Source organism: Phyllobates terribilis, unplaced genomic scaffold (genome assembly GCF_046119375.1).
Source record: "Phyllobates terribilis strain yellow unplaced genomic scaffold, ASM4611937v1 Scaffold_1__5_contigs__length_1240528914, whole genome shotgun sequence".
In the NCBI taxonomy this organism is placed as follows: Eukaryota; Metazoa; Chordata; class Amphibia; order Anura; family Dendrobatidae; genus Phyllobates; species Phyllobates terribilis.
In genome coordinates, this window is record NW_027362761.1 from 479,453,660 (window position 1) to 479,468,126 (window position 14,467).

At 40.2% G+C, this 14,467-nt stretch overlaps 1 protein-coding gene across 1 annotated transcript in view; it reads left to right on the top strand.

Moving 5' to 3' along the window:
* DHFR (dihydrofolate reductase) overlaps positions 1-11,972 on the top strand; it is a 56,348-nt gene extending 44,376 nt beyond the window's left edge. The window contains exons 5-6 of the mRNA XM_073679282.1: positions 8,840-8,955; positions 11,832-11,972. Of these exons, the coding sequence (XP_073535383.1) occupies positions 8,840-8,955; positions 11,832-11,910 (195 nt within the window). The 3' untranslated portion in view covers positions 11,911-11,972. The remainder of the gene's footprint in view (positions 1-8,839; positions 8,956-11,831) is intronic.
* The last annotated feature ends 2,495 nt before the right edge of the window (positions 11,973-14,467 follow it).

The window sequence follows — 14,467 nt, forward strand, 5'->3', positions numbered from 1 at the left end:
CGGCCCCTAGAAGGCGGAAAGAACAGGCTAGGAGCGTGTTCACACTGGCCTGGAAATACAGCCTCCAGGATAGGCAGAAGACAACAGGCTAGAAGATAGTTCAGACAGGACACAGTTCATACACGGGAACTGATACCGCAAGGCAGGAAACATAGACAGGACCTGGCACATCAGTGACTAGAAGCCAACTGACAGAACACAATGCTCTGGCATGGATTCCAGGGAGGAGCTGGGTTAAATAGCAGGTGACAGACAGCAATAGGCTGAGGACGCACAAGGGGTGTGCCTGCAGCAGCTACAAGAAGCAGGAAGTGATCGGGCGCCGCCCTTAAGCAGCAGAAACAGAGGCAAGCAGACAGCATGGAGGGAAGCCAGGCTAGCAGACTGGACTGGAGATCAAGTGTGCGCTCTTGCACAGTGGGAGATGGACCACTATGCAAGGACGCCGCCAGGTATGTTACAGTACCTAATGTTTCAAAATTCCCATAAACTGCAGTGGAGTCACAATTATGGAAGGCCACCTGTCTAACTCCCATAATGCTTTCTGCAATGCCCGTTGGGTGACGAGACCCCACTCTTGATGTATGGCGGCTTCCAGAGATGTCTGCACTGTGCACAATTGGAACTTGCCAGTCCCTGCTCCTCCGCTTCTGTGTGGGGCTGCCCACATATAATTAATCTCTCAGATAAGCATTTTTCTATCCATGTGGTTGGGGGCTACACAGAATGGCACCGCAAGCTGCATGTGACCCTGGGCTGCAGTTTGTGCACCACTTTACTTGGCTTACAAATACTGATGTGAAATACTCAATGTGTGAACGTGGCCTGAGTCTACTAAACAGAATTGCATCCACTTGAACAATGTCTTCTAAAGGGATGGTACTCTAAAACAAGAGGGCAGCATGTATTGTATATGATAGAATGGAAAATCTGTTACATCTGCTGTGGATTAAAGGGTGGTCTTCTCAAAGAGGTGGTCTAGAGAGGCTGAAAAGGAGGAAAAAATGCATGGATTTAGTAGCATGAAAGGCAAATGGGGTTTGCTTTTCTTTTATAGGAGGAAAATAATTGTGATATATAAATGGTTAACTGTAGAAAATCTCTGTATAAACAGTCAGATTGATTTGACTTTCTCATGGAAAAAAAATAATGAAGAGAAAAGGTCAGTGTCTGAGTCAGAACGGGAGCACAATGCATGTAAATATGAATGGCAGTCTTTCTGGCCTAATGGTACTCAAACTTGCTGCGAAAAAAACCCAAAATGCTGATTAACTGTTGTGTCAATTATGTTGGTATTTGAGCTTAAATACCTGTTTCTATACCTGTGTAATTTACACAGTAGTAATTGATTTAAGAGCCTGTGAGAAACTTGTTGCCGGTCTGTGATTGCCACATTGGAAGTACCCAGGTAAAATCACAGAATAAATGGTGTAAGGGTGAATGTCGGTTCACCAGAGTAATATTATTGTGTAAATCTGTATCCACACCAGTATAACACTGTACTCGTTGAAAGACTGTGTATGTATATATGTGTGTATATATGTGTGTGTGTGTGTGTGTGTGTGTGTGTGTGTGTGTGTGTATATATATGTGTATATATATATATATATATATATATATATATATATATATATATATATATATATATATATATATATATATATATATATATATGTGTATATATATATATATATATATATATATATATATATATATATATATACATACATACACACACACACACACACACACACACACACACACACACACACACACACACACACACACGCTCTGCTGAAAAAAATAAAGGTAACACATCCAAGATCTGAATGAAATATTCTCATAGAATAGTTTATTCTGTACGAAATTGAATGTGCTGACAACAAAATCACACAAAAATCACCAATGGAGGCCTGGATTTGGAGTCACCCCCAAAATTAAGTGTAAAAACACACTACAGGCTGATCCAACTTTGATGTAATGTCCTTTAAAACAAGTCAAAATGAGGCTCAGTATTGTGTGTGGCCTCGTGCCTGTATTACCTCCCTACAATGCCGGAGCATTCTCCTGATGAGGTTGCGGATGGTCTCCTGTGGGATCTCCTCCCAGACCTGGACTAAAGCATCTGCCAACTCCTGGAGAGTCTGTGGTGCAAAGTGACGTTGGTGCAAAGTGACGTTGGTGGATGGAGCGAGACATGATGTCCCAGATGTGCTCAATCGGATTCAGGTCTGGGGAACGGGCGGGCCAGTCCATAGCTTCAATGCCTTCATCTTGCAGGAACTGCTGACACACTCCAGCCACATGAGGTCTGGCATTGTCCTGCATTAGGAGGAACCCAGGGCCAACCGCACCAGCATATGGTTTCACAAGGGGTCTGAGGATCTCATCTCGGTACCTAATGGCAGTCAGGCTACCTCTGGCAAGCACATGGAGGGTGTGCGGCCCTCCAAAGAAATGCCACCCCACACCATTACTGACCCACTGCCAAACCAGTCATGCTGAAGGATGTTGCAGGCAGCAGATCGCTCTCCACGGCGTCTCCAGACTCTGTCACTTCTGTCACATGTGCTCAGTGTGAACCTGCTTTCATCTGTGAAGAGCACAGGGCGCCAGTGGCGACTTTGCCAATCCTGGTGTTCTGTGGCAAATGCCAGGCGTCCTGCACAGTGTTGGGCTGTGAGCACAACCCCCATCTGTGGACGTCGGGCCCTCATACCACCCTCATGGAGTCGGTTTCTAACCTTTTGTGCAGACACATGCACATTTGTGGCCTGCTGGAGGTCATTTTTCAGGGCTCTGGCAGTGCTCCTCCTGTTCCTCCTTGCACAAGATAGAGGTAGCGGTCCTGCTGCTGGGTTGTTGCCCTCCTACGGCCCCCTCCACGTCTCCTGGTGTAATGGCCTGTCTCCTAGTAGCGCCTACAGCCTCTGGACACTATGCTGACAGACACAGCAAACCTTCTTGCCACAGCTCGCATTGATGTGCCATCCTAGATGAGCTGCACTACCTGAGCAACTTCTGTGGCTGTCCACTTAGGAAGCAACACTGATTGACAGTTTGATTTCACAGAAGTTTGATTTACTTGGAGTTATATTCTGTTTGTGTTCCCTTTTATTTTTTTGAGCAATATATATATTGCAGGAGATGATGGGCTGTTCCTCTAAACACTACGGGTAGGGAAATCTGGTTGGGTAAATAGAGGAAATATTTGTAAGATTGTAAAATGTCAGTGTTATACCGCTGGCTAGCCTGTACATTACATGCATATAATTAATCTAATTAAGGTGTGAAACGGTAACAGGCGGCCAGTTTAGACAGGTACGCCAGCAGGCAAATTTATAAAAAGAGCGTAAATACCGATTGCTTAGGTGTCACGCTGTATAACACTGAGGTTCAGCTGTTGATTAATGTTCGCATAATATTTAAATGTTTTTTCTATGGTCTGGGTAAAAAATATACAGTTAAATAAGTAAATGGTTTAGTTTGAAACCAGCACTGTAAGAGTTTTTCTCGCCCGTGGCTCTGCCGTATCCTGAACAATACTCCTGGTGCACGACTTATATAAGAAGGAATAAATCACTTCAATTCAGCAGAAACTGCCCTTTACCCCCTGATGTTTTGAACAGGCTTTTACTGTTTTCAGTGGTCGGGATGTTGGTTTGTGTTACAGAAATAATTTTGAGTGTGCATTTTTTACCTTGTATGGTTTTACTGGTGTAGGCTGCTCCAGTTTTTAGCTAAAGCCTCATGCACATTACTGTATCACAGCTCTGTATCACATCAGGGACAAAAACTGTAAACGTCACAAATAGACTCTCTGGGCCCAAATATACCTTTTTTTTGTGTGCCTTCAATTTTATACAATATCCAGTAGAGTTAACGGGAGCCCAGTGGCCAGCTGCACTGCTGTTAGACCGAAGTAGGATGATGCTGTGGTGTAGGTAATGTTTGCATCCATGCAAATAGAAATGCAAACATTACCTACAACCCTGTCTCCTCATCCTACTTCGCTTGGACAGTAGCGCAACCGGCTCATTGATTCAACTGGATATTGTCTACCCGTAGGCACCTATTGCCGAATCGGAGCAGGCAGCAGTTAAACCAGTGCTTGAGCAGGTGTGTTGTAAACACACAACACCTACAGGTGAGTGTAGCATCCATGGGGGAGTAGAGGGCCAACACCAGTTAGGCAGCAGGGATCTGGCTATCAATCAACATGTCTGCTGTGATGTCCCATTGAGGGAGAAGAGTGGAAGAGAACGTAAGGAATTGGAGAACCACCAGCAGGATGGGGCATTACTACAAGATGGGGACCATGATGGGGGACATTACTACAAGAAAAAAAAGTCTGATAACATACTTTGAGCATTCACTTGCTGCTGGTCAATGTATATTGCATTAAAGGAGAAGTAAATTATACTTCGAACTGCAGTGCACCATAGGGTAGCACACAGTGCTTGTAGATTCATAGTTGGCAGAGACACAAGAACTCTGTGCCACTCTTACAGCTTTGCCTTGTGCATGGAGGTTTTTTCACTGGAAAACGTTTTTGTGTTTAGATCCTATCCTCTTCTTTTTTTATGCTTTAACAGAGATCTTGCAGCCAAAAATACTGGATGTGTTAATTTAGTTACAATGTTTAGTGTCCTTACAAGCTGTGGCACTAGCCTAAAGAATCAGATTGCTTTTTTAAAATCTTAAAAATATGTTCTAGGATAGTGTTTCCTAACTCAGGTCCTCAATGCCAATCAAGAGATCATGGTTTCAGGATTTCCTTAGTATTACACTTTTTGATAAATCCAGTGAAATCCTGAGAACGTGATCTGTTGGTGGTGGGTATACGCAAATATAAATTGGTCTCTCTTTAATACTACATGTGCATCTCACTAAATTAGAATATCATCAAAAAGTTAAGTTATTTCAGTTCTTCAGTACAAAAAGTGAAACTCATATTATATAGTCATTACAAGCAGTGATCTATTTCAAGTGTTTATTTCTGTTAATGTTGATGATTATGGCTTACAGCCAATGAAAACACAAAAGTCATTATCTCAGTAAATTAGAATACTTTATAACAGCTTGAAAAATGTTTTAAAAATCCGAAATGTTGGCCTACTGAAATGTATGTTCAGTAAATGCACTCAAAACATGGTCAGGGCTCCTTTTGCATCAATTACTGCATCAATGCGGCGTGGCATGGAGGCGATCAGCCTTTGGCACTGCTGAGGTGTTATGGAAGCCTAGGTTGCTTTGATAGCAGCCTTCAGCTCGTCAGCATTGTTGGGTCTGGTGTCTCTCATCTTCTTCTTGACAATACCTCATAGATTGTTTGCCTCTCCACTCTTGCTCCAGACTCTGGGACCTTGATTTCCAAATGAAAACTGGAACTCTGGGACCTTGTGGGGTGTGTCAATGACTGCCTTCTGGACATCTGTCAAGTCAGCAGTCTTCCCCATGATTGTGGAGCCTACTGAAAGTGACCTTTTTAAAGGCTTAGGAAGCCTTTGCAGGTGTTTTTTGTTAATTATTTTAATTTACTGAGAATGACACTTGTGTTTTCATTGGCTGTAAGCCATAATCATCAACATTAATAGAAATAAACACTTGAAATCACTCTGTTTGTAATGACTCTATATAATATATGAGCTTCACTTTTTGTATTAAAGAACTGAAAGAAATTAACTTTTTGATCTCATTTAGTGAGATGCGTCTGTATATTAATCAAACGTGGTGTTATGTATCTATTTAATGGCCTTTGGCTCGATCTCGAGCCATGGCGACTTGAATGAACTCGCTGTGGGAAGATCAATGTTGTTCAAGCCTAGATAGGTCCACCAGGGTCTTCGTCACAGTATCAAGCCATCGGGTTGTTGGTCTTCCTCTTCGCCTTGTTCCTTCTATTCTTCCGACCATGATGTCCTTCTTCAGTGATTGCTCTCTTCGTATGACATGTCCAAAGTGGAAAAGTCGTAGCTTGGTGATCTTGCTTCATTGCTGGGATGTAATTTTATGGAACTTACTAATACAGTATGTGGCTGCTGAAGAAGAGACCTGCGAGTAGTCATCAGTGTCTTCCAATCAAAAAACAGTATTTGCCAAAAGTTTTGAGACTGACCAGAAATGTGGGTTTTTACAAAGTTTTCTGTTTCATTGTTTTTAGATCTTTTTAGATGTTTATATGGTCACTGAAGTAAAATTCTAAGCATTTCATAAGTTTTTAATCTTTTATTGACATCAAGTTTATGCAAAAACTCAATATTTAGTGTTGACCCTTTATTTTCAGGACTTTTACAGCTGGATACCCGCTTCCGAACCAAATCTTGACTCGGGGCAACCCATTCTTGTTTCATCTGTGCTTGGGTGGATAAACAAAAATACCGAATTGTGATATCTGCTTTTTTAGAATTGGCCCCCTTTTCTCAATGGTATTGCGATCTGGGGTGTTTCCTGGCTATGGACCCAAAATTTTGATGTTTTGTTCTCTAAACTACTTGGTTATCCTTGTGATACAGTTTCCATTAATGCTGGAAAAAGCATTAATCACCAAATTGCTCCTGGATCATTGGGAGAAGTTGCTCTTGGAGGATGTTTAGATCTCATTCTTTATTCATGGCAGTGTTCTTAGGCAAAACTGTGAGTGAGCCCAATCTCCTCGATAAGAAGCCCCCGAACATGACTGGTCTCAGGATGCTTTACTGTTGGCATGACACGGGACTCATGGCAACAATGAGCTTTTCTTTTCTGGACAGTCATTCTTCCAGATGTCAAAACAGTCTGAAAGGGGGCTTAATCAGAGAAAATAACTTTACCCGGGTCCTCTATAGTCCAATCCCTATACTTCCTGCAAAGTTATTTTCTCTGAAGTCCCCAGTCATCAGACAATTATCACGTATCCTGAGAAGTGTTTTAAAATAAAGTATTATCTACTTTGGAATTCCACTTACAGTACAGACCAAAATTTTGGACACACCTTCTCATTTAAAGATTTTTCTGTATTTTCATGACTATGAAAATTGTACATTCACACTGAAGGCATCAAAACTATGAATTAACACATGTGGAATTATATACTTAACAAAAAAGTGTGAAACAACTGAAAATATGTCTTATATTCTAGGTTCTTCAAAGTAGCCACCTTTTGCTTTGATGACTGCTTTGCACACTCTTGTCATTCTCTTGATGAGCTTCAAGAGGTAGTCACCGGAAATGGTCTTCCAACAATCTTGAAGGAGTTCCCAGAGATGCTTAGCACTTGTTGGCCCTTTTGCCTTCACTCTGCGGTCCAGCTCACCCCAAACCATCTCGATTGGGTTCTGGTCTGGTGACTGTGGAGGACAGGTCATCTAGCGTAGCACCCCATCACTCTCCCTCTTGGTCAAATAGCCCTTACACAGCCTGGAGGTGTGTTTGGGGTCATTGTCCTGTTGAAAAATAAATGATGGTCCAACTAAACGTAAACCGGATGGAATAGCATGCCGCTGCAAGATGCTGTGGTAGCCATGCTGGTTCAGTATGCCTTCAATTTTGAATAAATCCCCAACAGTGTCACCAGCAAAGCACCCCCACACCACCGCTCCTCCTCCTCCATGCTTCACGGTGGGAACCAGGCATGTAGAGTCCATCCGTTCACCTTTTCTGCGTCGCACAAAGACACGGTGGTTGGAACCAAAGATCTCAAATTTGGACTCATCAGACCAAAGCACAGATTTCCACTGGTCTAATGTCCATTCCTTGTGTTCTTTAGCACAAACAAGTCTCTTCTGCTTGTTGCCTGTCCTTAGCAGTGGTTTCCTAGCAGCTATTTTACTATGAAGGCCTGCTGCACAAAGTCTCCTCTTAACAGTTGTTGTAGAGATGTGTCTGCTGCTAGAACTCTGTGTGGCATTGACCTGGTCTCTAATCTGAGCTGCTGTTAACCTGCGATTTCTGAGGCTGGTAAACTTGTCCTCAGAAGGAGAGGTGACTCTTGGTCTTCCTTTCCTGGGGCGGTCCTCATGTGAGCCAGTTTCTTTGTAGCGCTTGATGGTTTTTGCAACTACACTTGGGGACACTTTCAAAGTTTGCCCAATTTTTCGCACTGACTGACCTTCATTTCTTAAAGTAATGATGGCCATTCGTTTTTCTTTACTTAGCTGCTTTTTTCTTGCCATAATACAAATTCTAACAGTCTATTCAGTAGGACTATCAACTGTGTATCCACCAGACTTCAGCACAACACAACTGATGGTCCCAACCCCATTTATAAGGCAAGAAATCCCGCTTGTTAAACCTGACCGGGCACACCTGTGCAGTGAAAACCATTTCCAGTGACTACCTATTGAAGCTCATCAAGAGAATGCCAAGAGTGTGCAAAGCAGTCATCAAAGCAAAAGGTGGCTACTTTGAAGAACCTAGAATATAAGACATATTTTCAGTTGATTCACACTTTTTTGTTAAGTATATAATGCCACATGTGTTAATTCATAGTTTTGATGCCTTCAGTGTGAATGTAACATTTTCATAGTCATGAAAATACAGAAAAATCTTTAAATGAGGTGTGTCCAAACTTTTGGTCTGTACCGTATGTATCATAAGACTTGCTTTAATTACATACTAACCCCTCCCCCCCCCCCCAGCTAAAAATACTCCTCAAAAATGCTAAAAAGAGTATTTTATACTGTTCTGTAGAAAATGTAGCGCAACCTCTGACTGTAATGCAATTTCCTCTAGTCAATTTACTCTAATTTAGTTCTATACACATCCAAATAGACGCTTCAGTTTCACCTTCCTTGTAATTTTTAACTCCTTTTTACTTTGTGTACTTTAATTTATTTATTTATTTTTACATATTTTACAGGAAGTTATGGATAAGCCAGTCAGCCACAGAATATTTCTAACCAGAATTCAACAGGAATTTGATTGTGACACCTATTTGCCTGAAATTGATCTCCAGATATACAAACTGCTCCCAGAGTAAGTTGAATGAAATAAAATGTTATTTATCATTGGCATGTGTTTGGACATCTACACCAGTATATTGTTATTTATTATTATTATCATATATAGCTCCATCATATTCCTCAACGCTTTACAGACATTATCATCACTGTCCCCATTGGGGCTCACAATGTAAGTTCCCTATCAGTATGTCTTTGGAGAGTGGGAAGAAACCAGAGACCCCGTAGGAAACCCACTCAAACATGGGGAGAACATACAAACTCCTTGTAGATGTTGTCCTCGGTGGGATTTGAACCCAGGACCTCAGCGCTGCTAGGCTGAAGCACTAACCATAGAGCCACTTTGCTGCCCTATAATTTTTAAATCAACAGATTGAAGAAAAAAATGACGAGGTCAATAAAAATGGTGCAATTTATTTTAAATATTTTATTGGTCAAGAGTGAGTGTACAAGGGTGGAAACAACAATCAAGAAAAAGCGAGCACATAGTCCAGGTGGCAAATCAATATGGGACTTAAAAAAGAGAGTCCCAAATAAATGGATTTAATTGATGGATAATTAAATAGATGGCTTTGAGGTATCCAGATCCATACAAGATTACAATCGTATAAATAACACAAGTGCACAAACACAATATCAAAGAGTAAAAATATAGATGGGTAAAAGTAACTATTAATCATTCACCTATAGGTAATTATATATAGTGTCTATGAGCTCAGGATAAAGTGCTGCCGTGTAAAAGGAGTTGCTGTGCAAAAGTGCCGAACAGGTGTATCAAAGTATATGTATCAATGCCTGTTTTGATCAGCAAGTTGATGTTGCCTAAGTACCAGAAGTAAACAGTTTATACTGCGTTTTATTATCATGCTATTCATTTAATTTAATAGAGCTAATAAGTATATGGGGTATACCTGTATGGGAGCCAGGCAGATTACCACGTGGATGCGCCAACCCCGACGCGCGTTTCCTTGTCTGCTTTCATCAGGGGCCCTATAATTTGCCCTATAATTTTTGTAATGGTCTTATATAGAATTTGAAAGACTAGGTACACATAAGCAACTTTTTTTTTTTTTTTCAACTATTGTTCCAGTTGATAGAAGGAATGTCTTCGTTTTGTACATACAGCTATGAGTGGACCGGTGTGTGCATGATAACAGACTACAAACATGCCTTGTGTAGTCTGATCCTACTGTCACACTACCACGTGTCCACAACTTCCTGAGGACACATAGTTGGCTAGAATCGGACAACATAGGGAACATATGGAAGAGATTACTGCAAGATTAGACTATATAGATGTAAAGTTGCTTAATTTTAAATTTAGCAAGTTATTGGAAGATTTTCTAACATCACAAGATCTGATGAAAGTGGAGGAATTGGCATAAAATAACCGCCTGATACTATGACACTGCTCTGGTGCTCCCTGCCATGTGTTTTTTTTGTTGTGTTTTTTACCTTGCTGCGCTGTTGTCCCTGTTTGCCAACATGACCACTGCTACCAAAGAGCTTGAGGGATAACTGGAGCCGGCAGCAGATTTATCCGATGACTATTCCTCTTTTGTTGTTTTATTCAATTTTCTCCATTTACTTAATTTCTCTTCTGTTTTGGGGCAAAAAAAAGTACATTAATTTATATGGTGTTTGTCCCACATACAGTACAGACCAAAAGTTTGGACACACCTTCTCATTTACAGATTTTTCTGTATTTTCATGACTATGAAAATTGTACATTCACACTGAAGGCATCAAAACTATGAATTAACACATGTGGAATTATATACTTAACAAAAAAGTGTAAAACAACTGAAAATATGTCTTATATTCTAGGTTCTTCAACGTAGCACCTTTTGCTTTGATGACTGTTTTGCACACTCTTGGCATTCTCTTGATGAGCTTCAAGAGGTAGTCACCGGAAATGGTTTTCACTTCACAGGTGTGCCCTGTCAGGTTTAATAAGTGGGATTTCTTGCCTTATCAATGGGGTTGGGACATAAGACATATTTTCAGTTGTTTTACACTTTTTTGTTAAGTATATAATTCCACATGTGTTAATTCATAGGTTTGATGCCTTCAGTGTGAATGTACAATTTTCATAGTCATGAAAATACAGAAAAATTCTTAAATGAGAAGGTGTGTCCAAACTTTTGGTCTGTACTGTAGTTGTATATTTTATGTATCTTTTATATAGTTTATGTTCATTAAAAAATATACCAATTCTGAGGGTGTAGTCCCTAGAGATGGCATGCTTGGTCATTCATTGTGATCATCAGAATTTGAAGGTGGTTCTTGCTCAAGACTTTTTTTATAAAAGGTTTTCTGAAACTTTCAAAAACTCGAACGCTCTCTCCTTCACCAATTTCCTCCTATCCATACTTTTGTATAAACGAGGCTTCATAATAATTGGCATATTACGGCCACAGAGTTTGACTTCAGACAATGGTATGTGTGTAAGATTACTATCTTCATGCCTCTATGACCCAGTGTGGAGGTCGTCTACTCGGATTAGTAAAGTATTGGTGGACTCTAAGCTCTCCTATACTCATATTCATGGAATAAAATAAACTCTATCCAAACAAACTGCTGAAGGCAAACACAACATCCAGGAAATTGATTTTCCATAGAAGTGGTGGCCAGATGGTGAATGGACTGCCACTTGTAATAAGTGCTTACAACAATGATCCAGAACACTATCCTTTTTAGTCTTGTGAAAGCAGTACATTTGCACTGAATTTAGCCATTGTATGAAATAACAGGAACGCTTTGGGAAATTTGATTTTCTTGCTGCTCTTCTGCTCTATAATCATATGTCTCTCAGTTGTAAAATTTCAGTAATCAGTATAGAGTGAAGAACTGTTAATGCACTTGAACTCCTGTTTTTTTTGTCCTCCTTAGATATCCAGGCATATCCTCAGAAATGCAAGAAGAAAATGGCATACAGTACAAGTTTGAAGTCTATGAAAAGATGGTGTAACCCATTACTTATGTTTTTCTTTGTTGTGAATTTTATGGACAATACAATGTTTTTCTTCTGTTTGTAGCTTTGTTTTTTTTTAGGCCATTTATCAGTGACTATCCAGTAGTTACACAGCCAGAATCTTTTCCATGCACACCTCTACAATAGTTTCATCCAATGAATGGGCATGTTCACAGATTTAAATATTTAAAGGGGTATTCCCATCTCCAAGATCCTATCCCAATATGTAGTAAGTGTAATAATAACAATATTAGCAAATACCTCCAATTAGAAATGTAGTATAGTATTTTTGCTAGCTGTCACTTTATCAGTGGACGTAATCATGGATACCTAAGGTCCTGCGATGCCTGCACATGAGGTAAGAGAGATAGCGAATCAAAAATATTATACTAGATTTCTAATTAGAGGTATTTGCTAATATTATTATTATTACACCTACTACATATTGGGATAGGATCTTGGGGATGGGAATACCCCTTTAATTCTCTTACCTTGTACTTGTCAACTCCCATGCAATGTCCTGAAAACAGGGACACTCCTAGAGTTGATTAATTTGACGTTAGTTTAAATATAACTAGAGATTGTTTCCTTAATGTTTAGGCTACTTGCTAAGTGAGTCTGTGCAACAAAAACAATTGTCATTTAAAAAAAAAAAAAGTTGCATTCATAAATTTGTCTTCTAAAGTACAAATGGATCTAAATTCTGCCTCAGACTTGAAGGGGTATTCCCATCTCCAAGATCCTATCCCAATATGTAGTAGGGTGTAATAATAGTAATATTAGCAAATATCTCCAATTAGAAATGTAGTATATTTTTTCTGATTTGCTATCTGTTTCCTCATGTACAGGCATCGCAGGACCTTGGGTGTCCATGGTTACGTCCACTGATAATCACAGTTAGCTAGCTTGTTGCTAGTGGTCGTAACAATGGATACCTAAGGTCCTGCGATGCCTGCACGTGAGGTAAGAGAGATAGTGAATCAAAAATACTATACTACATTTCTAATTGGAGATATTTGCTAATATTATTATTATTACACCTACTACATATTGGGATAGGATCTTGGAGACGGGAATACCCTTTTAAGGGCCTATTTATTAATGTATTTACATCAAAATTGGTGTAAAACACCTCGTCACAAATTTTTTGCTCAGTTACACAAAAATATTGCAACATTTGGCACTTGCATGCCTCTCCTGGTCAGCTATGCCAATATTGGCGTAGTATAGACGAGGTTTTGCAGTTCTCACCTGTCAAATTCATAAGTTATGCCTCTTTAATGGTGTAACTTACTCCAGAAATGTACCCCAGTCTCTGACTGGAGTACATTGGTGGCACAGGCCGGGTAATAGAAGCACCTAATTCGTTAAACAGCACACTCACACAATAAGTTGATCCAAACGCAGATGTGGATTTCAGTGAATGTCTGGTCAAAGTGAATAAATCCTCACTGCTCACATTTACTTCTATGGAACTCAAGCAATGGGAGGCTGCTGTATACATCACATGGATACATAGAGACTGCTGTGAACACATCACATAGGAGACTGAGTCTGATGTGTATGCATCTTATAGGAGAAACACAATTACTTGACAAGTAAGTATTTTGACTGCATCGTTTTTATGCCGATTTTCAAACTTCAGGCTGTATAAACTTGAATGCTTATTGAATGAAGCAGATCAGGTGATGTGTATTTGTGTAGTAGAGTGAGTATGGCTTAAGGATATTACCACCCTTTACCAAGGTGTGCAGAATTAGTAGGTAGCCTGTTTTCCTCAAGCAAAATCGAAAAATTCAGTTTTACACAGGAATGCAGCACTCTTGAACTTGCTAAGATTTTGGCGTGCGATCAAAAGTTTTATTGCGAATAGTCAACATCATTGTAAAAAAAAAAAAAAAAACGTGTTGAGAAAAGGTTTACTTTAATTGCCAAAGATTTGAGAGGACTCTGAGTCTGCTGTGTATATGTCACATAGGAGATGCTGAAACTGCTGTACATATATCACATATACACTTAGGCTGGTGTAATGCATACATCATAGGATACATTGCATCTGCTACATTCAACCCACAGGAGACTGACTGACTGTTGAATATATCACAAAGATCTGGACTGGAGCACAGTGTGCCAACTCTGTCCACAACTATCGCCCTGACGCAATCAATGGCCAACATCTGGCTGTAATCCATCGTTGTGTGTGCCGTTCAGTAGCGAACGCACAATCGAGATTAATTAAAAGTCCAGCAGCCCAGGCACTGCGAGCGGCCCCGGGAATCTGGCCAAGGGCTGGAGCAAATTGCGTTGTGGGACTTTGGGTCCTGAGAACTTCACAAATTGCTAAAAAAAAACACTCTTCAGCTCTCTGCTCAGCAGGCACAGAATGAGGATGTATGTACAGAGTGTTGTATAGTCTTCTAGACTTTCCATTGATCCCATCCACTGAGGCAGAAGCTCAAGTGCAGAGTGGTGCTTTGAGCAATTTGTGGGATTCTCTAGACACAAACCCTCACTGATCTGTAACTTAAAAAAAACAATGTATACTTAAAATAAC